Source organism: Bacillus rossius, chromosome 8, assembly GCF_032445375.1.
Source record: "Bacillus rossius redtenbacheri isolate Brsri chromosome 8, Brsri_v3, whole genome shotgun sequence".
Taxonomy (NCBI): Eukaryota; Metazoa; Arthropoda; class Insecta; order Phasmatodea; family Bacillidae; genus Bacillus; species Bacillus rossius.
This window is the reverse complement of record NC_086336.1, coordinates 37,462,100-37,484,825: the sequence shown is the minus strand read 5'-3', so window position 1 is coordinate 37,484,825 and position 22,726 is coordinate 37,462,100. Positions and strand designations below refer to the sequence as shown.

Genomic DNA, 22,726 nt, shown 5'->3' with positions numbered 1-22,726 from the left:
TGCCTGCATTACTGCTACCGGTGTTCGGCGGTAACCGCGCTGAGTGGAAGGGATTTGCGGAACTATTTAACTCTGTGGTTGGCCAATGTTTGCACTTGACTAAAGTGCAAAAAACTCACTATCTGTTAGGATGCCTTAAGGGCGAGGCGCAGGACTTAGTTTGCAACATACCAGTCACGGAAGGTAATTATGATGTAATATGGGGCCTTTTGGAAAGGAAATTCTTGAGTGTTCGGATCACAGCGACCATCCATGTGCAAAAAATATTGCATTTGGCTCAAGTAGACAGTCGCAGTGAGAATGCCCTTAGCAAGTTTGTAGCCTGTGTCGAAGAGAATGTAAATGCCCTGAAGGCATTGGAATTCCCTGTCGAAAAGTGGGACTTCCTCTTATTGAACATTTTGTTAGAGAAGCTTGATTCACCTTTGAAACAGGGGTTTGAAATGTCAAATGAAGAGGACATTCCCTCCTACCGCAATCTCTTGAAGTTTCTGGACAAGAGGGCAAAGGCAGCAGAGCAAGTCCATCTGTCTTCAGTTAGGAGCACCAGGCCAGTCTTCTCACAAAATACTTCAAGCAACTGGGTTCTTAACATAAATAAGTGGCGACCGATGAATGTGTCAGACTCAAACATACCTGGTTTTAGAAAGACTACACTTGTTTCAACTCAAGACAACCTGAAGTGTAGTGTGTGCGACGGATTTCATGGATTGCACACCTGCCAGGAATTTCGTTCAAGGTCGGTTGAGGATAGACGGAACTTAGTGCAGGCGCAGAGGCTCTGTTATAACTGTCTGCGGGGACAACACGTGGCAGCACAGTGTAAGTCTAAGTTTCGCTGCCAACTCTGCCAGGGCAGTCACCATACACTCCTCCACATTGTCACGGGACAGGGGCCTAGGAACTACGCTGCGAGCTCAGATGACGATGGACGGGGTGAGGAAGAAAGTCCAGCAATTACCTTGTGTGCATCAGAAGAAATGAGGCCGGTCAATCCACCCACCACAGTGCTGTTAATGACGGCATTGATACGCATCAAGGACGGTGCAGGTCAATACCAAGTGGTTCGTGCGTTACTAGATAGTGCTTCGCAGTCTTCCTTCATCACAGAGGCGTGTGTACAACGGCTGGGACTAAGGCGACATCGTACAACTGTGGGTATTGCTGGGGTTGGCAACACTTTGATCCCGGAAGCCAAGGGATCAGTTATTTGCGAGATTAGATCACACCAATCACCAAAACTTCACATCACCAGCAAGGCATTAATTCTTAAAAGAATAACCAAGGACCTACCATCAACTAAGATTGCCACTGGGAGCTTAGTGCATCTAGATGGCCTGCCGCTGGAGATCCCCAGTTCTCTGTGCCCAGTGCCATAGACATGCTGCTCTCTGCGGAGGTAGTGGCAGAAGTAATGACAGGTACTAAGATTCACGGACCGCCTCATGCCTTCCAAACCCTATTCGGATGGGTACTGGCAGGCAATGCTCCATGTGCACAGTTCACTCAGCAGGCATCAGCATCATTACTGGTACGCACTGACATGTCACTAGACCTCGCTCTTCAACGGTTCTGGGAGGTTGAAAATCTCCCTAGTAAGACCTTCACATCCAGGGAAGATCAGATCTGTGAACAGCACTTCCAGGAGACTCACAGGCATGACAACCAAGGCAGGTACATGTTGAGGCTTCCGTTTGCACGTTCAGCGGACATGTTGGGTGATTTATTCACAACTGCCCTCAAGCGATTGCAGGGGTTAGAGCGTTAACTATGTCGATCCCCCCAGTTGCTTCAGCAATACCAGCAATTCATGGAGGAGTACGAAAGCCTGGGTCATATGTCAAAGATTGGGAGATTGACACAGGATGCCGACAGCAAGGTGTCTGTATCGTTAAGGGCGGATGCGCATAACCAACCACTGTACATTATACCACATCATGCTGTGGTCAAAGAAGATAGTTTAACGACTAAGGTACGTGTAGTATTTGATGCATCGTCGGAGACGACCAATGGACCCTCCTTGAACAAGTTGCTGTTGTCTGGTCCTAAATTGCACAAGGAGGTTGCTGACATAGTGCTGAATTTCCGAACATCAGCAATTGCGATAACAGCTGATGTATGCAAGATGTATCGTCAAATCGTAATTGATCCTGAGGATAGGAAGTTCCAGTGTATTTCGTGGCGTAATTCGGTTAGTGACCCCATACATATATTTGAGCTGAACACAGTAACGTATGGACTATCATCTTCACCCTTCCAAGCGCTCCGAACCACGCAGCAGTTGGCAACAGACGAAGGCGCTAACTATCCTTTAGCTGCTCACACTCTGTTACATGATGTGTTTGTCGATGATATTGTGACCGGAGCTGATACTGTAGGTGATGCACAGGAATTGAAAACTCAGCTAGTGGCGCTACTCGGAGCAGGTGGCTTCCAACTTCACAAATGGTGCTCCAATAATGGAAATGTAGTCGGCACCCATGACACTGTTCAGGCTGATATGAAATTTGACATTACAGAGTTCGTGAAGGTGTTAGGAATACATTGGACGCCATCAAACGATGAGTTTTGCTACAAGGTAAAGGTACCCACTGTACCGAATACCAAACGTGGTATTCTGTCCTTCATAGCTCGATTGTATGACCCATGTGGCTGGTTGGCCCCAGTGATTACAGCCAGTAAAATTCTGCTGCAAGTGTTGTGGACTTAGGGTCTTGGTTGGGACGACCAAGTTGACGAAGACATCTTGTCTGAATGGGAGAGCTTTACAGCAGCGTTACCATTGTTGTCTCGGGTACGAATACCCCGATTTATTCCATTGCAAGAATTGGACGTTCAGTTTCACGGGTTCTGTGACGCGAGTGAGAAGGCCTATGCTGCAGTCATGTATGTTAGGTGTGTGACAAGGAGCGGTGAAGTTACTGTGCGCCTGCTAATGGCAAAGTCAAGGGTCGCTCCCTTAAAGACATTGTCCATTCCAAAACTTGAGCTCTGTGCTGCACACTTGTTGAGTAAGCTATGCTTACATGTTTTGGCACTTTTCCAGCCCAAGGTCAAGACTCCAGCGTTGCATGCTTGGACAGACTCAACTGTTGTCCTAGCTTGGTTAAGAATGTCTCCACACAAGCTGCAGACATTTGTAGCCAATAGAGTGGCCGAAATTCAGAGTGCTGTGCCGCCAAGTGCCTGGAAGCATGTTCCCTCGGAATGCAACCCAGCTGATGCAGCTTCTCGTGGATGCTTGCCAGTCCAACTGCTGGAGCAGTCTTGCTGGTTCGGCGGTCCTGGATGGCTGTTGCAAAAGGAAGAACATTGGCCATCACAGGCGATGAAACACCACGGGAGCATTCCCGAACTGAAACCGCCCTCAGTTGCAATATTGGTTGCTCAGCATGAAAAGAAGTCAGAGGACCCTCTAGGTCTTATCCAGAATGCATCATCATTGAGTAAACTTCAGGCTGTGGCAGCATGGGTTCTGCGGGCGAAAGCAGGATTCCAGAAACAACAGTACTTACAGGACACCATTTTAACCTTCAAGGAAAGGGAGGCTGCTTTAACTTACCTGATCAAAATGACCCAATTATATTTCTTTAAGGATGCCATCACTGCCATCAAGAAAGGGGAACCATGTAGCAAGAATATTCAGGCATTGGCACCCTTCATTGACTTACAGGGAGTCGTCAGGGTGGGCGGCAGGTTACAACATGCCTCTATTCCTGAGAGGACGAAGCATCCTATTCTGTTACCGGCGCAAAGCAAACTTTCAGAGTTAATTGTGATTCACTTTCATGTTGGCCACCTCCATGCGGGCCCACAGACGACTTTGTGTCTGACATGGCGTCAATACTGGATAGTCTCTGGAAGAAGTCTAGTTCGCAAGCTGCTTCACAAGTGTATGAATTGTTTCAAGGTGAAAGCTACGGCATTGAAACCACTCATGGGCGCACTACCAGTCGCAAGACTTACTCAAGTCAGAGCGTTTCGCTCTGTAGGAGTTGATTTTGCAGGACCATTTCTCACTACCCCAGTCAGAACACGAAGAAGAGTGACGTATAAGACCTACATGTGTTTGTTTGTCTGTATGGCCACTAAGGCGGTACATCTTGAAATGGTGACTGATTTTTCTGCAGACGCATTCTTAGCAGCCTTGAAATGGTTTGTCTCACTCCGAGGAACTCCCACGGAAATCTACTCTGACAATGGTACAAACTTTGTGGGTGTCAGTAACCACTTGAAGGAACTATACAAGACTCTGTGGTCAGGCGAGCCTCGACAGCACATTCTGTGTGAAGCAGCTCAACGAGGTATCAAATGGCACTTCAACCCCCCCGCAAGCCCTCACTTTGGGGGCCTCTGGGAGGCGGCTGTTAAAATAGCAAAACAACACATGAAGCGAGTAGTGGGAAACCTGCTTCTTACCCTAGAGGAATTTGTCACTCTGCTAGCACAAATATCAGCGGTGATGAACTCTCGGCCACTGTGTGCGCTGTCAACAGACCCTGAAGAGTATGATGTACTCACTCCAGGTCATTTTCTGGTTGGCGAGCCAATGACTGCTGTGCCAGACCACGATTTGATGAATCTTTCCCTAAATAAGTTGGACAGATGGCAACTTGTTACCCGCTTGCAACAGACAATGTGGAAACGGTGGAGTGTGGAGTACCTCCACACACTTCAACAACGTGCTAAATGGACCACCCCAACACCTAACGTACAACTAGACCAGCTGGTTTTGGTCCAAGAACCCAATCTTCCTCCACTTAGATGGAAGACTGTGAGAGTCACAGCTCTCCATCCAGGCCAAGATGGGATAGTGCGTGTTGTCACACTGAAGACTCCTCATGGGACATTTATGAGACCAGTGGCTAAAGTTTGCCCATTGCCCATGAACTAACCATACTAGTTCTTGGCTAGTTCACCTTCTTGTTAGGGATGCCGTAGAGTGTAGTAGTTTTTTTTTTTGTTTTTTAGATGTTTACCTGGTGATTATGAAAATACTTATTTTCGGTGGGCGGAATGTTGAGGGTTGCTGTGTACTTTTTTTTAATTGTGCGACTTGGTGCCTTCTTGCACCACCCGTCGGACCTTGGGACAGTGCTGCGATCTTCGGACTAAACAGACAGTTACGCATCATCATGGCGTCGGTTCGAATGTTGATGTATGTGCTCGAACAGATATTATTTAACACATATTCAAAAAATAACTCTGGAGAATGGTCTTCATTAAAATTTTACAGTTTGTTGTTGAATATAAACCTAATTCTGTACAAAATCTGACTTTAGCCTGAAGATTCTTGTTAATGTCATGTGCATCAGTAGCACCATATAAGATAAGTTTTTATAAACTAAATTTAATCAAGAGTTATCTCCGGTCCCCTTTGGGCCAAGCTCGGCTCTCGGACTTAGCCATCTTGTGATTTGTAAACAAAGTAGTGAAAGGAATTGATTCTGATGATGTAATTTCCCAATTCGCAGAGAACAAATTTAGGGAGAAAAAAGTTTTGGGTGTTAGTATACTTACAATGTTAAGTAAATAAACTATAAAATAATGCTTGGAGATATATGTTGCTACCGCAATGGGGATTGAAGTGTTCGTCGAATCCGAGGGTGCCACCACATGTATAATGGGCATGTGGACCCGGCTACTCAGTTCTCAGGGCCGTGACGTAGCCCGTGTGTGGAGAAGCCCGTTTCCCCCTGTCTCACTGAAAACCACCGAGAACGACGACAGAAGCTCCTTCCTCTAGCAGCGCTCGCAACTCACTTCCCGTTCGTCCTCGCTCGGCAACTCTTGGGAGCGGAGCACTGACGTCACATCGGTGGGCGCGGGCCGACACACGCATGCACACACGCACGTACACACACACACTTCGGCGGGCGGTTGTAGAGGGTGGTGGTGGAAGGAGGGGGCTCGCAGTGTGTAAGGGGAGAGGAGGTGGCACATCGGGCTCAGAAGGGCGCAGCCCGGAACGATGTCAATGTGTTTTATTTTCACTTCTTTTAAATTTATTTTGGTGAAAAAGGATGATGAGGAGGGAAGGATATGAAATTTTCTGCACTGGGTACCACCTGACTTTGCTAAGCTACTGAAACTTAGGACTGTTACAAAGTTTACATCAATAATTAAAATATTCAAAACTGTTGACTGAACAGTTTAAGACTCTGCTTAAACTGCCATATCAGATTTGTTTGGCACATCACAGATTATAAAATATTTCTAAAATGGGATTACAGAAGTAAAGTTGTATGCATTACTCAGCTGTGGAACAACATAATATTAACTTATAGAGTGACACCAATGCACTTAGTCAAGAAAATGTAGGTGACATGTAGAATATATCAAGCACAAAAATTAATAACAACATGCTTATACATCCAAACTTTATAAAAAATTTCCAGTAAACTGACTCTCTTGCATAAGCACTCCACACCAATCAAGGTCTCGACAGATTAAATTGAAGATATTCAAGGCTTGCTTGCACAGCTGTAAGCCGTAACAGTGGAAAGGATTATGCATTTAACTGACCATACAAAGATTTTTGCTCATGTTTTCTTACCAGACAGTGCAAGATGACCTTCTAATACTAAGTCAATCACTTTTCATCACGCACACAGCAAACATATGTGCCAGAAATACATGCAATATGTAGACCATTTGATATGAAATTCGAAATAAGAACATAGAAAGCATTATATGAAATCTCACACTCATAACTGACATTCAACCATCATAAACAACACAAATATTTGATTGACAGTTTAATAGCTAACCGTTGGCACTTAGCAAGTCCCTTTGTTTTGACTGTCGCTTGGATTCTCATCACAGCCAGTGCTATCACATCGCCTGAGAAGGGGCACACCTGAAAAACAAACACTTTTCACTTGTGGAACACAACACCCTTGAATGACCCACAAGTAACTGCTGTAATAAGCTGAATCCTGTGGCCAGTGCCAAAAATATTACACTGTTTAAACAACACTAATAAACATCTCCTAGCTTTTTTTTCACACAATATTTTATATAGAAACATAAAAAAAAACATTCAAATTATTATTACTTTTTAAGTTTTGAAATTTAGAACTGTTTATAAAAAACAGAAATTTATAAGTCCTGCTTTTTTGGTATGTTCATCTCATGTTGGATCCACATGACAGCATCCAACTCCAACGTGAAGTGTAAATGTGGCTTGGTTGAAAGTTACCAACATACAAGCACATGCATGAGTTTCATATCTTAGCAGCTGAAGAACAAAACGGGGTAGTGAAGTGTCTTTCTCGTGTGGTTTGTTGCCTCAGCATTAATCGGAGTAAGTTGCAAACGAAACACAAAGTGTGCCATGTTTATTCTTCACAAGTATTATGTACAAAATATTTGCACATGTAATTACACTAGTCAGACGAAATTTTGTACTTGGAATTAGGGTCAGAGAAAATTATTTTTGAATTATAGTCAACTGAAACTACCACCTTATAACCTGTCAAATCTACTAAATAAGAAAACAAATAAAGGCAACGTATGCAACTTAAAAACACTTTAAAGTTTATCATAACACACAAAATAATCTAACAAGTACTAGTTTAGAATATCTGCCATCCCTGCCTCAAACAGTCCAATCATAAACTTAAACATGGCTGAACTAATATAAAATAGCAAGTAAGTTTTTACAACCAATTATTATCTAAGCATAAATACGTACCAACAAAAATTTCCTTATAGTATACATCTGAATTTATTAAAATGCAGACAAATAGAATCAGAGTATCCACGCAAATCTGTAGAAAAATTTCAGTGACTTTTCATGACCAAAATTACAAATTTCCCAGACATATTTTTAAAAATAATTGACCTATTTTGCAATTTTCTGAAAGAAATAAAGACAATCCAGCCTCCACCATCCCTACAGCTGTACTAGTTCGAACAGAACCTTGTATATGCCATTTTACAATGTGTGTCACTGTGCACTAAAACACTATTAAGAAAATTAATTTTTTCAAATTCTGGGTGAAGGCATAATGGAGCATGAAATTTCCCCCTTAATTATTTACTATCACTGAGAAATTTCCATGACTTTTCCAGGGTTTTTTTAGTAAATTTTCTGATATTCCCTGACCAATATCAACTTCCCTGATTTTTCAGAATGTGGTCACCCTGAGAATATGCAGATCTTTAGTAAACATTTACTAAGCACAAACATCATACTCAGCTCTGAAATAATTCCTAATATTATGAAGTTAATTAGCTAATAGATTCATCACTGCAAAGTTAGCAGAACTTACATGCATAATAAAGCTAATTAGAAGCTGTGTGCATAAGTATCAATACAAAATACAGATAATAGATCTGAAATAATCAGTGAAACTTACATCAACTATTTCTACATCGTAGTCATTACAAAACCAATATTTCTTTCCAGATTCATCACACAACTTTTCTGCAACTTCGTGGCAAAACTTCTCAACGTCAAAACTTCTCTGGTGGACAAGCACACACGGAGCCATCTGAAAAATAAAAAAAAAAATAAAAAAAACTTGAAAATGGGTGAGAATTTTAGCTCTTCCCACTACACCAGATGCACAGACGTGTGCAATGGTCCCAGCGATATATTTCCATCTACCGGAACTTTAATGTATTTTCACCGGGAAAGGTTTGGCTGTTAAAGATTTCCGTAGTGCCGGGATTACATTTAGGGTTAAATTTGATGGTTAAATTGACAAGAACCGGTGGAACAGAGAATCGAGACTGACACATCAGTAGATGTAAATTGCAGACCAGTTAAACAAAATAGTTTTCCCTTAAAATTCACAGCGCACACTTCATGGCAAAAATGATATAATTTGAAGGTATAAAAACAAATACAATTTTTTTACATAGTTTTATAACTTAAAAACTACTTTATAAACAAAATAAATGTTGAATTTCAGGCCTAAATTTCTATGTATCTGCCTATCCTGTACTTTAACGTCTATGATTGAAAGCCAGGTACAAAATAATAATGTGAAGACAATATATTTAGCAATACACCTAAAGTTTCAAAAAATATAAAAATAAGTCAAATACATAAACTGTAAACCTTAAATATGTATTATAAAAAGATTACATTTTTTTTTAGTAATATCAAAATTCAAAAAATAAATTTAAAATGGTTCTTAAACTAAATATTCTTTTCTAGGTAATAACAGTATAATTAGCGATGTCACATTCATTTTGGTCATGGGCCATATTTCAAATTAGTGCATTATGCATTATGTGGTCCAACGTGATCTACAGACAAAATGCTTAATAATTTTTTTTACCAATAAACTATAATACACATTTAATTATAATTGGTTCAGTTATTATGTATTACTTGTACTTGTCACTTAGAATATGGTTACATGGGACTCTGAACTGTGTGAGGTACACATGTTCAACTTCTGCGTGTGGTTACACACAGTATGAACATGTTTCATTTGAGGCAATTTCTCATTCAACCTAAACAGGTTGGCAAAGTAGTTCAGAACTACATCTATTTTACATAAGCCTCTGATTGGCTATTGGCTATTGAGTGTTGAGAGTATAAACAGTCCTTTGTGGAAAACGTAAGATGGACAATGTTTCTTGCACACATTTGTGTAATATTTTACCAACAATAAAAAGTAAAATAAAAAAGGATTAAATACATTTTTTAAATACCTGACTAAAAGGAAGTAAGTAACGAAAGATAAAAATAAAAAGGGTTGATTTGTTGCAAAGTCTGTCATATAAACAACTAATTATGACTTTTCTTAGTGCTTCCTCACCTTTAATTGTTTCTCGTAGAAATGGGCACAGCTATAATATCAAATAAAGGTACTACACATATTCACCTTGTAGCGGTCAGGTCCGCTACGTTCGAACTGCGCGCGTCATCGCGGGCTTCCGGCATTCCGCTCCCCTCATCCTTCTCCCTCCTTTTCCTCCCCTCCTAGTGTTTGTTCAATTTGTACTCGTTCCCCCACCCTTTCAATATGTGCATGCGCACGCTGCGGCGCGAGTTTATAAAATCTGCTGCAGACATGATGAGGGCCTTCTTCTACTGGTAGCCTTTGTGAGGCTTGGTTGTCAGCAGTAGCTGACCAGTTGTTAATTTCACTAGCATGTAGTCCGAGAGCTTCGACTTAGTCTTCGTGCGTGTGCGACCTCAGGGGAGAAATGTAAGTTGGTTCCAGTCGTCAGTGAGGCGGTGGCCCTCACCCTAATGTAGAATCAGTTGTGTTTAAATTTGTTCTGTCTAAATTCCTTTTCGGCCGCCACCATCAAAAATTGTTTGGATTTCTGCTTTAAATTTAAATTTAACTTAACTTGCGTTTTTCTGTTTGTAACTGTCTCCCCCTGAGACGTCGTCGCACGTATTTGTCGTATTTGTTAATGCTTTTTAAAGAATAATGAAACTTCTTTCTTCCGTGTACCTGCACTTTGCAGTAATTTTGTAAATGTAATTTTTTTGTAATATAACTTCATACGTGGAAATTATGTCCCTTTTTGACGATCGTTGATTGGATCGTTCACTGTGTAGCCGGCTTACCCATGCAAATTATAATTGTCAACTAACTCGTTTTGTCAGAAATGTTAACGTAATATTTATTGTGTATTAATATTGAATTTGTTCTTGCTTTTTGTATTTAACTTTGCATTGGTTAAACGTAACTGTGCCTGAATATTAACATAATAGTAGGGATGGGACGAATCCACATTTTGGTCGAATCCGAATCCTTGTTCGAATCCTCAGTGTTTGTCATCGAATCTCGAATCCCAGTCCCACACTAAACTTCACCACATGTTATTAAAAAAAATCACACATTTATTTTAAAAAATTACATAGGACTATGTATTAAAAAAAAATCACATGTGTATTTATAAAATTGTAAAATAAGTGCATAGTGTTTACACCTGATATAAAATAGAGACAAATAACCTCAAAAACCACACACGTAAGTTTGCATCTGTTTAATTCTCTGTTAAATTAAACCTTCCTATGTTTTCAATAAAATACGTTTGTATAACAGACACCTTTTAAAAAAAGTTACATTTTTTCTGCAATGTTATATTATTGAAGGTTGGAAATGATCGAGTAGTTATGCTAATTGACAAAATGCAGCGTAGTTTATCTTATGTTTGTGCTATTTCCGTTACCTTTATAATACAGTTTAGGTATACAATTTTCTAGAGCTGGGCGAACCTCAGTTCTCTGGTTTCGAACCGAACCAAACTGAATCGAACCATAGCAAAAAAATTTCGAACCGAGCCGAACCTCTTACAGAAATAATTGTTTTGAATTAAAATGAACCGACCACCAGCATTTTGGTCTTTAACTGAATGGTGAGAAAGAAAGAAAGGTTCTCCAGCCATATGTAAAATTAAAACATTATAAAGGTTAGCTTTATTAAAACATTGCAAAACATTTTATAAGTAAAGTTTATGCAATAAATAATGAAGGAAAGAAAACAGTTTAGAGAAAATCATTTTGCATTTAATTTCTTTATATATGTATACTTTTAATTCATGAAGAAGTTCCATGTAAATTTCAAAAAGACTATCTTCCTTTTTTCAGTGTACACTAACCTTCATTAAAAAAAAAAAAAATTATAAAGATGACGAACATTCAGCATAAGGCCACATAACATATTTTTTGTGGTAGACATAACCTAACATTTTTAACAAGTAAAACTTTTTAATAGGACATTAAAAAAAAGTCGAATGTGAATTAAGTTACCAATCTACATTACAAAACCCGCTGACTGCAGTTGCTGTTTTCTTGGAAGAATGCTGCTCGTCAGAAGAAACTTTAGACATTTTTTGGGGTGGTTCTGGGTCATCTGGGTCGTCATTATCTTTTCTCCATTTGGAAAACTTAAACGACGTAAGCCTACTCATCGCAAATCACCTCAAGAAAAATAATATTGTAAACGTAATGTAAGCAGCGGGGTGTAACTCAAATGGGAGAATTGTGTAGGACATTGTGATCGATTATGATTCCTTGAGTGACAACTTGGAGCGCTAGCGATGAAGACAAACGAAGTGAAATGTTGATAGTTTTTTTTTATTTTGCAAAATGGAAAACTGGAATTCAGATTTTGATTTATGGCAGTGAGCGACTAAAATAAAATATTATTATTGCTTCTCATGGTCGTGTAAAAATTCTCATAATATTTAGCAAAAATGAATCGTAATTATTTAACGGGGAAGAAATGTGCAGCCTTATGGTGCTCGTCAAATTCGAAGGAGGTGAAATTTTTTCGTTTTCCGAGGAATTCAAAAGAAAGGTAAGTTATGTAAAAACTATTTGTGTGCACATATTTTTTTATCACTTGAATACAATAAATATATGCGATCGTGTCCCTTAAAAATTTTCGTGGACCCTGAGAATATGTTGCGAAGGCTCTCTCATAACGTGATGCAAGGTTAGCAACGAACGCACGACACGTTCTTATTTAACTGATCTGATTTCTTCGGGTTTCTTGTTTGCTTATTGCAAAATTTTGTTGGTATCGCGAAACAAAATAGACAGGGTGGGCTCATTTTAGCTTCGTGATACCATTAAAATACATTTCCGAAACAACACAAGTTATAAACATTTTACTACGTGAAAAACAAAATATAACTATAATGCTACTTATCATCCACTCACCATTCGTCTTTTAATTTTCCCTTCCCACGTTAATTCATACTCCGACCATAGTTTCTCTTGTTACTACCTCACTTATTTAGTTGCTTTTACATTCATTCTTCTACACAATATTATCTTTCCTAAAGTATGGGAGCTATACTAACCTAACAAACGAACCATAAATTTTTAAGTTTTTTTTACTGTAGCTGTTGCTACACTGACCTAACAAACCATTAGTAATCTCTTTACGTTTTTTTAATTAAGCTATACTAACATAACAAACCATCCTTTAAGTTTTTAGTTTTTTACTTTAGCTATACTAACCTAACAAACTATTCATAAAGTTTTTTACCACACGAGCTAGTCATATGAAGCCACACATACCCACTAACCTTTCTTAACTTAACAGAACTCAAAATATACTGATATCAATTCCTCTTATAAAACAAAAACTTTGTGTCTTTTCACTTATTATAAATCGCAATACACGTAACGTCGATTTCCTATTCACCACTACGAATGCAAAATTTTTTTCTCTATTCAACAAAATGTCCTCATCACAACACATTTCTTTATTTACTTGTTAATACACGTTAACTTCACATTCACTGAAAGTAATTTATTCAGTTCTCTCCGTTTTTCAACCGCCGCCACGTCTCCTACTTACACCACAATCGTATTTTTCTATACTAATTAATTTCATTGGCTTACGTCCATGACGTCATACATTTCCCCTCCATTTAAATTAAATTATTTACAGGACTGTTGTCTTGGAATCTGATATAGTATTATTACGGTAGTGTAATTGATTCTGCTGGTCTCCTGTTTAAACTCCACTCTTAGTCCGTATTACAATTTATTGGCCTACTATGAATTCACAAAAATTAATGGAATGTTCTTTTTTTTTTTTCAGATACAAGAAATGGTCTGATATAGCAAAAAACCCAAAGTTAGATGTTGACCTGATGACGTCTTCTTATCTATGTGCAAATCACTTTGAAAGTAACCAGTTTCGTGACAGTAGCAAGACTACCTTAATTTTTGGAGCGGTTCCAGTAGCAGAGCCCAGTTCTGATCAGCAAATAGAAGAGCCACTACCAACAGGAAATGACAGTGTTATTTCTGAAACATTTGTTCATTCTACTCCCAAATATAGACACAGTTGTGCAACAAAACTTGTATTTACAGAGAACATTGAAGAAACATCAATTAGTGAAACATTGTGTAGTAGTCTTCAAATGCAAATTTCAGACACTTTGCCAAATGTGGATAGTCTCTTAGAGTCTCCTAATGTAAGTGAAGATGCAGATTCCATTAAGAAGAAGAAGAAAACAGTAATGAAAGACATTAATTGTTCACGTTTTAAATACTTGACACCCAGGAAAAAGCTGTTGGTTCGAAGATGCCAGAAAAAGGAAAGGTCATTGAAATTGCTGCAAAAGAAGTACAAGGATAAGAAAATTACTTTGGAACAGATGTGTGCTGTAGATAGTGATACAGTTAAACTTGCTGAATATCTTTCAAAATCAGTTTCATTAACAGCCCGGTTTATTGCATCTCAGGTTCGGTGTTCCAATGTTAAGTCGCAGGGCAGAAGATGGAGTGACAATGATAAATTACTAGCATTGGTCATTTACAAGAGGTCACCTAAAGCATATGCCTTTTTGAGAACGATATTTGTACTTCCTAGCAAGAGAACGTTGATCAAATTGTTGAATAAAATTCCTTTTTGTGCTGGTATTGATCAACGCATATTTGCATCACTCAAAAGTAAACTGTGCACTGCTGATGCCAGTGATCGTACAGTTGTGTTGACATTTGATGAGATTTCTATTCGAGAACATCTTCAGTACGATGCCACTACAGATAGGATAATCGGATATGAAGATTTAGGGAGTTTGGGCCGAACAGAAAGAGTGGCAAACCATGCTCTTGTGTTTATGTTGAAAGGGTTGAAAGGTAATTGGAAACAACCAGTGGCATATTTTTTCACAAGAGATGGAATGCCAGCTGCAAAGTTAGTAGTGATGATTAAGGATGTTATCGCAGCATGTCATGAAGTTGGTCTGCTTGTTGCAGCAACTGTTTGCGATATGGCTAGTAGCAATGTCAGTGCCCTGAAAAGTATGGGTGTTACAACTGAAAGGCCATATTTTATTTTTAATGACTTAAAAATTGTGACCATTTTTGACCCTCCACACCTGCTGAAATGTCTTCGTAACATGTTGTTCAAACATAATGTTCAAGTTAAAGTGAGAATTGGTGGACAGATGTCAAGTGGGACTGCAAAGTGGCAGCATATTTTAAATGCTTACGAGATTGATAAAAAGCAGACATTCTTCAATCTCCTATACAAATTGACGAAAGAACATTTAAATCCTACTGGCTTCAAAGCGATGAAAGTTTCACTAGCTGCACAACTTTTAAGCCATACAGTTGCTGCGACTATAGAGTGCTTGGTTGCAAATGGTAAGTGCTTTTCATGTTTTCACTGTGTTAGCTGTTGATATCAGTATGTTATGCAGGACATTAAGTTGTAAAGCTGGTAGGCCTTTTAAATAAATAGCATGTGTTGACGTCGCTGCTGCATTAGCAACTTTCAGCTTGAAAATTAGTGCTGATTAAATTACCATACATATTGTGGATAGGCCACTGTTTAGGACAGTTAAATGAACACAATAGTTACCTAAGTGAGTAAATTATTCTTCACCATGTAAGATTTAAAAAAAAAGTTCAGCATATCTAGAAAATGCTGTGTTTTATTTTCAATATATGCATAAATGTGTGATGGCCATTGCATATGCACAGCTAGTATGTTATACATTATGTTTGTGAATATATATGTCTAAATATAAATATTTTTGTGTTGTAGGTGCTATGTCTTCTGAAGCAATCTTTACTGCACATTTTGTCGGCTTCACAAACAAGTTGTTTGATAGTGTAAATGGAAGCAGTATGAAACCATCAGGAGCCCAGGGTTTGAAGTGTCAGTTGAGAAAAGAAAGGGAAAATCTTCATCTCAGTTTTTGGGATGCTGCAGTTGAAGAGGTAGACAGTTGGCAATTTGAAAGATTGAATGCCTACAAGCGTTCATGTAGTAATGACTCCAAATCTGCACAGTATTTTCGTCTGCCTTGTCAAGATGGCTGGATTATCACTCTTCGTGGTTTGAAGGAACTGTGGAGTAACCTTAACGAACAAAACTTTCTGTCTCTTAAGGTAAGATCTGTTAATCAAGATTCTCTTGAACATTTGTTTGGGTTAGTTCGTCTCCAGTGTGGGTCAAACAATAACCCAACAGTGCCACAGTTTGAAGCTGCCCTCAAATCTTGTATTGTAAATGGTTTGGCAACTGAAAAGTTGAAAGGTCACAACTGTGAAGCAAGTGTCACTTCATTTGAAGTTCTTTTAGATAATTTGCATAGCTTTCTTTCCGATACGTGCAGTACGTCGGATGTACCTGTACAAATAGCTGAATCTAATTCCAAACTAGTTGTCCCGAGTAAAGATGTTGATAATGGTATGAGTGTTTTATCAGTTTCATATGTTAGTGGTTTTGTTGCCAGTAAAGTTTTGGATGGAAACACCTGTTGTAACTGTAGGAATGCTCTCTCCACAACAGACCCTCAGGAATACATACACTCAGCAATAATGTTTAGGGAATATTCTGTACAGAAACATGGTTTAACATACCCAACCGAGAAATTTGTTACAACTATTGGCAAAGTAGCAAATTTGTTTGATGATGTTTTGCCATCTGTAGCTTCTAAAGATGGTGTGAGAGAGACCTTTACTAAGGTCATTAAAGAGTGTGTAAACTTCAGGTGGCTGCAGGAAATATGTGAAGTCCACTATGAAGAACTGTGTGAGAAAATATGTTATTCAGTGTGTAGAGTATCACTGCCCTGGTGGTGCAAAAAGAAGAATAGAGAAATTGCAAGAAGAGTAAGTGACAGGAAAACTAAAGATAGGAAACTCAAAATATTACAGCACACATGAACCTTGTTGACACATAGGAGTAGAACATTTCCTAATTGTAAGTATTGGAAGTTGTTTGGAAAAAAAAAGGTTCTGTTTATAAAGTGTCCATATTTTTTGCCAAACATCACTTGTCACATTACCAAAATTTGTTGTGGTAGCTTCAGTTCTATCAGAATTACTAACAATTTTTGCAAAACCTTGTGTTCTGAATAAAGGTGCTACTGCAATATTTTTAAAGCAGCTTAAATCTATAAATGTCTAAAATCTGAGATAATTACAGTACACAAATCAGACTACTGACAGTAATTGATAATACGAGGTTAAACTTCTGAAAACATTTAGTTTATTTAAATACCTACTACGTATTTTTGTCTATCATTAGAGGTTGTTATGACCATTTTCAATCCAGTTAAATATTAAAACAAGATATTCAAATAGTGAAGCATCAAGTGAGAAGATAGTGTACAGGCTGTATATTTATACAATTTAGTGGGTAGTGCCACATATCTGTTATCTGGAGATCAGGATTTTTTTTAACATAAATATTATGTCAATAATATATTTAGCCTGTATTTGAGTGCTTTAACTAGCTGAACTAATGAAGATACTTCGGTGATATAATGAAGTGTAAGTGTTAAATAGGCCTATATCATATTAAACAATTTATTGTTTTTTTTTATGTGTGTGTGTATGTGTGTGTATAAGTAATTAGGCCCTGCTGATATTTTTCTTTGGATTATATTAAAGAGTAACATAATGCCACTTGTAACTGATTGTCGTCACCTGGGCTGCCTCTGCTTCTGTAGATGATGATGATGATGATGATGATGATGATGATGATGATGATGATGATGATGATGATACTGGAAGTGATGTGCCTGGCGCCAAATAGCGTTGCAAACGTGCGCTAGTTCACGTAGCTCAGGGGTGTCCGTGCCACGTGGCACAGAGGCAGAGTGTGAATTAAGTTTGACTGAGAGAAATGAGAAGTCCGGCAAATGCGTTTTCGGTTGTTTATTGAAAATTCAGACAAAAACGTAGTCAGACCCGCAGCAGAATCGTTCTGGAGCGGAACTCGCCTGTACCCATGTACTTGATACGGTGGGGTGTGGGGCCCTTTTACGATCTTACACTGAAGTCTGTGTGTCCAGCGTGCGCATACATAACTACCCTAACAATTACACTACACAAACAGTTACCCTATACAGATGTACTTCGTCACAGTAGCGCGGACAACCCGCCACGGTTACGTCGGGGCTGAAGGCCCCTACAGTCCCGGTCAAGGTCTGGACAGAGTCCACCTCCAGACGCGGAAGAAAGTTTAATTGAGAGAGTTTACATGTTTAGCTCGTAAGCAACCCAGTGCGGGGTTAGCTGTGATGCACTGAGGCGCCGCGTGGTCAAGATGTTAGCAAAGAAACACAATTTACGTATTACGTGAAACGTCCCACGAGGGGCGCAACATTATTAGGTTACGAGGTCCCCGGGTTATGATGTACTCGGATGGGGTCAGCCACGGAGCCGATGAAAAGCGATTCAGAAGTACTTACACTATTGCAGCTACATGGAAGGTGATAAAAGGCGGGAAGACTCCGTGCTGTGCGAGCGGCATCCGACCCCTTGATCCGCTGCCCGACACTACACCCGGCGCGTTTCTTACGCACACTCAGCATCCATGGCCATAACGGGCTATGCGAGCAAGGGGGAGCACCGGCTGCGGCGTCATGATATCACACCTTTTGCCAATGTAATCTTCCAGTTTTAAAAAATTCAATGGAATAACTTAACAAAATTGGTATGGAAAACTCAAAAAGTTAAAAAATATAGTTTCTGTGCCAACCAAAATGATTATTTCCTTTTTATAGGAAGGAACAGTATGTGATGCAGTTATTTGGGAAGGGTAAACACAAGTACTCAAAGATATGTACTACTTGTATAAAGTAAACGCACACACAATTTGGATGACACATATTTCCAAACTGTGTGTGTGTATTTACTTCCTACAAGTACAAATCTGTGAGTACTTGTGTTTCTGTCTTTTTATTATGTAATAAGTTGCCTAGCGGCCTTTGTCACGCCATGATATGAAAATGTAATCATCATTTCATTTGCTACCTGATTATGTATATACTATGACTAAATTGTACTCTTGTACATTCTTGTACATTCTTGTACACAACACTAAATTAAGGTGCAGTAACAATTAACATTTAATTTGAGAAGTGAACACAGCAAAGTTGCATTTTTCATGGATGTTTTACTATGTAACTTAGTTGTATGGTTGAATACTGTATAACTATTATTCATCATAACTAGTTATACAAAATTGAATTTACTTACATATCTTAATTTCATTTGTAAGTAATGGGTGAAAAAAATATGACCACAGATATAGTCCATGGATTGCATATATATAAAATAAATGTAATTAATCATTAAATGTGAACGATAAGAACACACTATTAATTGAAGTAATAATATAGTGTTACATGACAAATAGGCGTAAAACATGAAGCTGTGGAAATGTTTCTTCCTTGTTACCTACCAGACATCATACATAAAATAAAGGACAGCAATTATTTACAAGTTTGTTTTAAAGGTCTAATGTATGCTCAAATTATTGTACATATGTAATTAAATAATAAACTTAAGAAAGTAGTGTGATGTTTTTATCCTTGCAGCAAAATTGATATTGCCAGACTTCGAGTGCTTGCAGATATGGCAAAACTCTACAAATACATCCTATGTCACTATTTAATGTAAATAGACTCTATTGAATTTACTTTGACATTGCCTTTTCTTTTACATGCCAATTTACTTGTGTAATCACAATGCAAATTAATTATATTTTTGTGATCATGATGCTTAAATATGTTGGTAGGAAAATTGTACAGTGTAAGGCATATTTTCATTGCATTTTGAGGTATAAGAAATGTGCTGAACTTATTTTAACTTCAAATTGTGTACTGGTTAGTGCTACACGTCCACATTTATAGGCCAAACAAAAGTGTAAGGACTGTCAAAACATTTTCTTATTTTTCATAAAATTCATGAAGAACAATGTAAGTGTAAGTTAGGCTATGTAGGTTATATTAAGGTTTACTTTTTATTATATCTGTCCATCTGTTCTGTTAAATTGGATTTAGCAATTCTTGTGTATGGTTGTATCAAAAGATATGAATATATTCATAGAAGTACTGTCTGAAAATTAAATGATGACAATTGTGTACTCTATTTGTTTAATTATTTTTGTTATATACTCCCTGCATTTTGTTTGATATAATTTTGCAACATTTTTTCTTATGTGTTTCGAAATACATTTGTGCACTGGAACCCAACGAAGGTAGTCAGAATTTCTAATTATAATGGCCGAATGACAATATAAAAACAATTAGGTTAACTTAAAACTCGACATGGCTATGATCACCAACGTTAAATTTTCTATCCCGCAATTCTCCTACATATTTGGCGAGAAGCCACCGATTGCGCCCTCGTGGTGCAGTGATCGACAGACTGGTGAATTCATGCCACTGTTTCCTCCACGCAGAGAGGAGAAGTCACATGACCTCACCGACCAATCACACGCACGCTTTATTCACACTACACATCACAAGCCAATAAGAATACACGACACAGCTTGAAAACAGTTTTCTACACATAGAGCCAGGGACTTTACATTCTCTCTCTCTCTCACACACACCGTGAGACAGTAGCTATCACTCAGTTCCCACGACCAGTGGGGAATCCCAGCTTTTGTCTCTGTTGGCAGGGAATCACCGTTTCTATCTCACTTGCACTTACAGGCCTCTTATGACTCTTTCTTTCTTCACATCACCTCAGACACAGTGCCTTGTTCTAGAACCTTATGTAACAGCAATCATAATACAAAATTAAACTTATTTAGAAAAACCTGAAAAAGTAGGCCAAAATAGGTAAAATTCCAGTACAACGACTTATTTGTGAATAATTACATAAAAAACAGTAATGATTAAAAATGTCTGTTAAAATACAAAGCACATTCTTAAAACACATAGCATGTGTAATATCAACCATTAAATATATAAAAATGGGAAAAGTATTTTTATTGAGACTTTTTAAGAATTGTTTACATTCATGAAAATAGTTAGAAGAATATTTAGCTAGGAGGGCAGAGGCAATGTTACATACTTCAGACAGTGGTATGGTGAAATTTCCTTAAAGTCGTGACTCGAAGAACTCCGCAATAGGTAGATTAGTATAAATCTACCTAAAATTAGATAAGTGTGTTTAAAAATTCAATTGGTAATGAGTAATCACAAATGACTGCATGAACCCCAAGAAAAACTGTTTACATCAATAAAATGTATATTCGAGTAATGGTACTTCAGCCATAAAATACTACAGTGTAATTAAATTTTCAGAATATATATTTAATATAAAAAATATATAATAATTATATATATAATATAATAAATATATATAATATAATAAAAATATATATTATTTACAAGCACTTGTATGCATGTAATTTTTATGTATATATATAAAAAAAGATTCACTTAAATATAGATATAAATATATATATATGTATATATATGTATATATATATATGTGTGTGTATATATATATATATATATATATATATATATATATAAATTTGTAAGTTAATCTGTTTTACATATACATAAAAATTTAAAGTATATGAGAGTTTGTAAATAATTAATATGTTACATTTAAATTTATGAATAAAGCATAATTTGGAATAAATAGTAATTTGAATTTCCCGCCGCCAGTGCCGTTTTTTTTGTTAGTAGCGCGAGTGACAACTTGGAGCGCTAGTGTCGAACATAGCGCACAGAAAATAGCATTGAGTTTCCCATCTTTCCGTATAGGTGGATAATCCTTGATGTAAGTCAGTGTGGTTATAAAAATTTGCGTGGGAAAAAAGAAAACACGAGAAATAATGATGGCTGCTGCGACTACGCTAGTCAACTTAGTACCGTACTGTAAAATTTACTGGACCAGTACTTTTAAAAAACAAGATTAAATTAATATTTTCAGTACCTGACTGTTATAACCAAAAAGACCAAAGAAAATAAATACATCCCAGTAATTTAAAATACGTAATTTACGTAATCATTTCCTACCGCATTTGTCTTGTGTTAACTTGATCACGTTAGTTTTGCCGAAATACGAGAGTTATCGTACATGCGCTTTAGTTTAACGTATGGGGTACGCAATTATTGGTGATTTTACAACACTTCTCGTACACGCACTATAGTTAAAGGTATAATATACAATACCTTTGGCATTTGTACGATAGTTTATATTACGTAATACGATAAATGCATACAAAATTCTCTAAAGTAAACAAAAAAACAAAGCGCGCCTATATGAAAAAATGCTATGAGAGTTATGCGACGATTAATAATTTTTTTTTTTATTATTTTGTCTGCGCTTGAAACTGTTTAGGCGACGATTATGCGATAAAAGTCGGAATATTACAAGTAATGGAATTTTGTTGTGCTGTTTTGTGAATGGTCTCAAATGGGGGTTAGAAAATTATAAAAACGTAATTTTTTTTAAACTAACGTTCGGTTTTTCGAATATATTTTAAGAGGTTTCGAACCGAACGTAATGATTCGGTTCGGTTCGGTTCGAAATTTTCAAACTTCGCCCAGCACACCATTTTCAATTACTACATAAAACTCTTAAAAACCCACCTCGAATCCCACCTCGGATCCTACGAATCCTCGAATCCATAGGATTCGGTATATTCGACGAATCCAAGATTCGAAAATCCCATCCCTACATAATAGTAATTATGAATTAATATTGAAGTTGTTCATGCTTTTTGTATTCAACATTGTCAGAAATGTTGACGTTATATTAATTGTGAATTAATATTGAATTTGAATAAAATGTCTGTGTACCTGAAACCATTTACCTTGCTTACCTAACTGCTCCAGTCACGTAAACCCCAGTCCTAGCCAGGTTCTGGTCTCCCTCGAACCCCAATAGGCCCCACCTATTACAACCTACCTATTAATATAATGAAAAATCCAAGAAAATCCATCGGGGCTGCCATTCCCTGCCGTAAATTGAACTAAAATAGTGCAGTTGCGTTGGGTACGTAAATAA

The 22,726-nt window shown here is 37.8% G+C and overlaps 1 protein-coding gene across 1 annotated transcript in view; it reads right to left on the bottom strand.

Moving 5' to 3' along the window:
• The window catches only part of LOC134534744 (uncharacterized), a 59,268-nt gene that overhangs the window by 5,903 nt on the left and 30,639 nt on the right, over positions 1-22,726 (bottom strand). Inside the window, exons 7-8 of the mRNA XM_063373255.1 lie at positions 8,364-8,498; positions 6,771-6,859 (exon numbers count right to left, since the gene is read on the bottom strand). Of these exons, the coding sequence (XP_063229325.1) occupies positions 6,771-6,859; positions 8,364-8,498 (224 nt within the window). The remainder of the gene's footprint in view (positions 1-6,770; positions 6,860-8,363; positions 8,499-22,726) is intronic.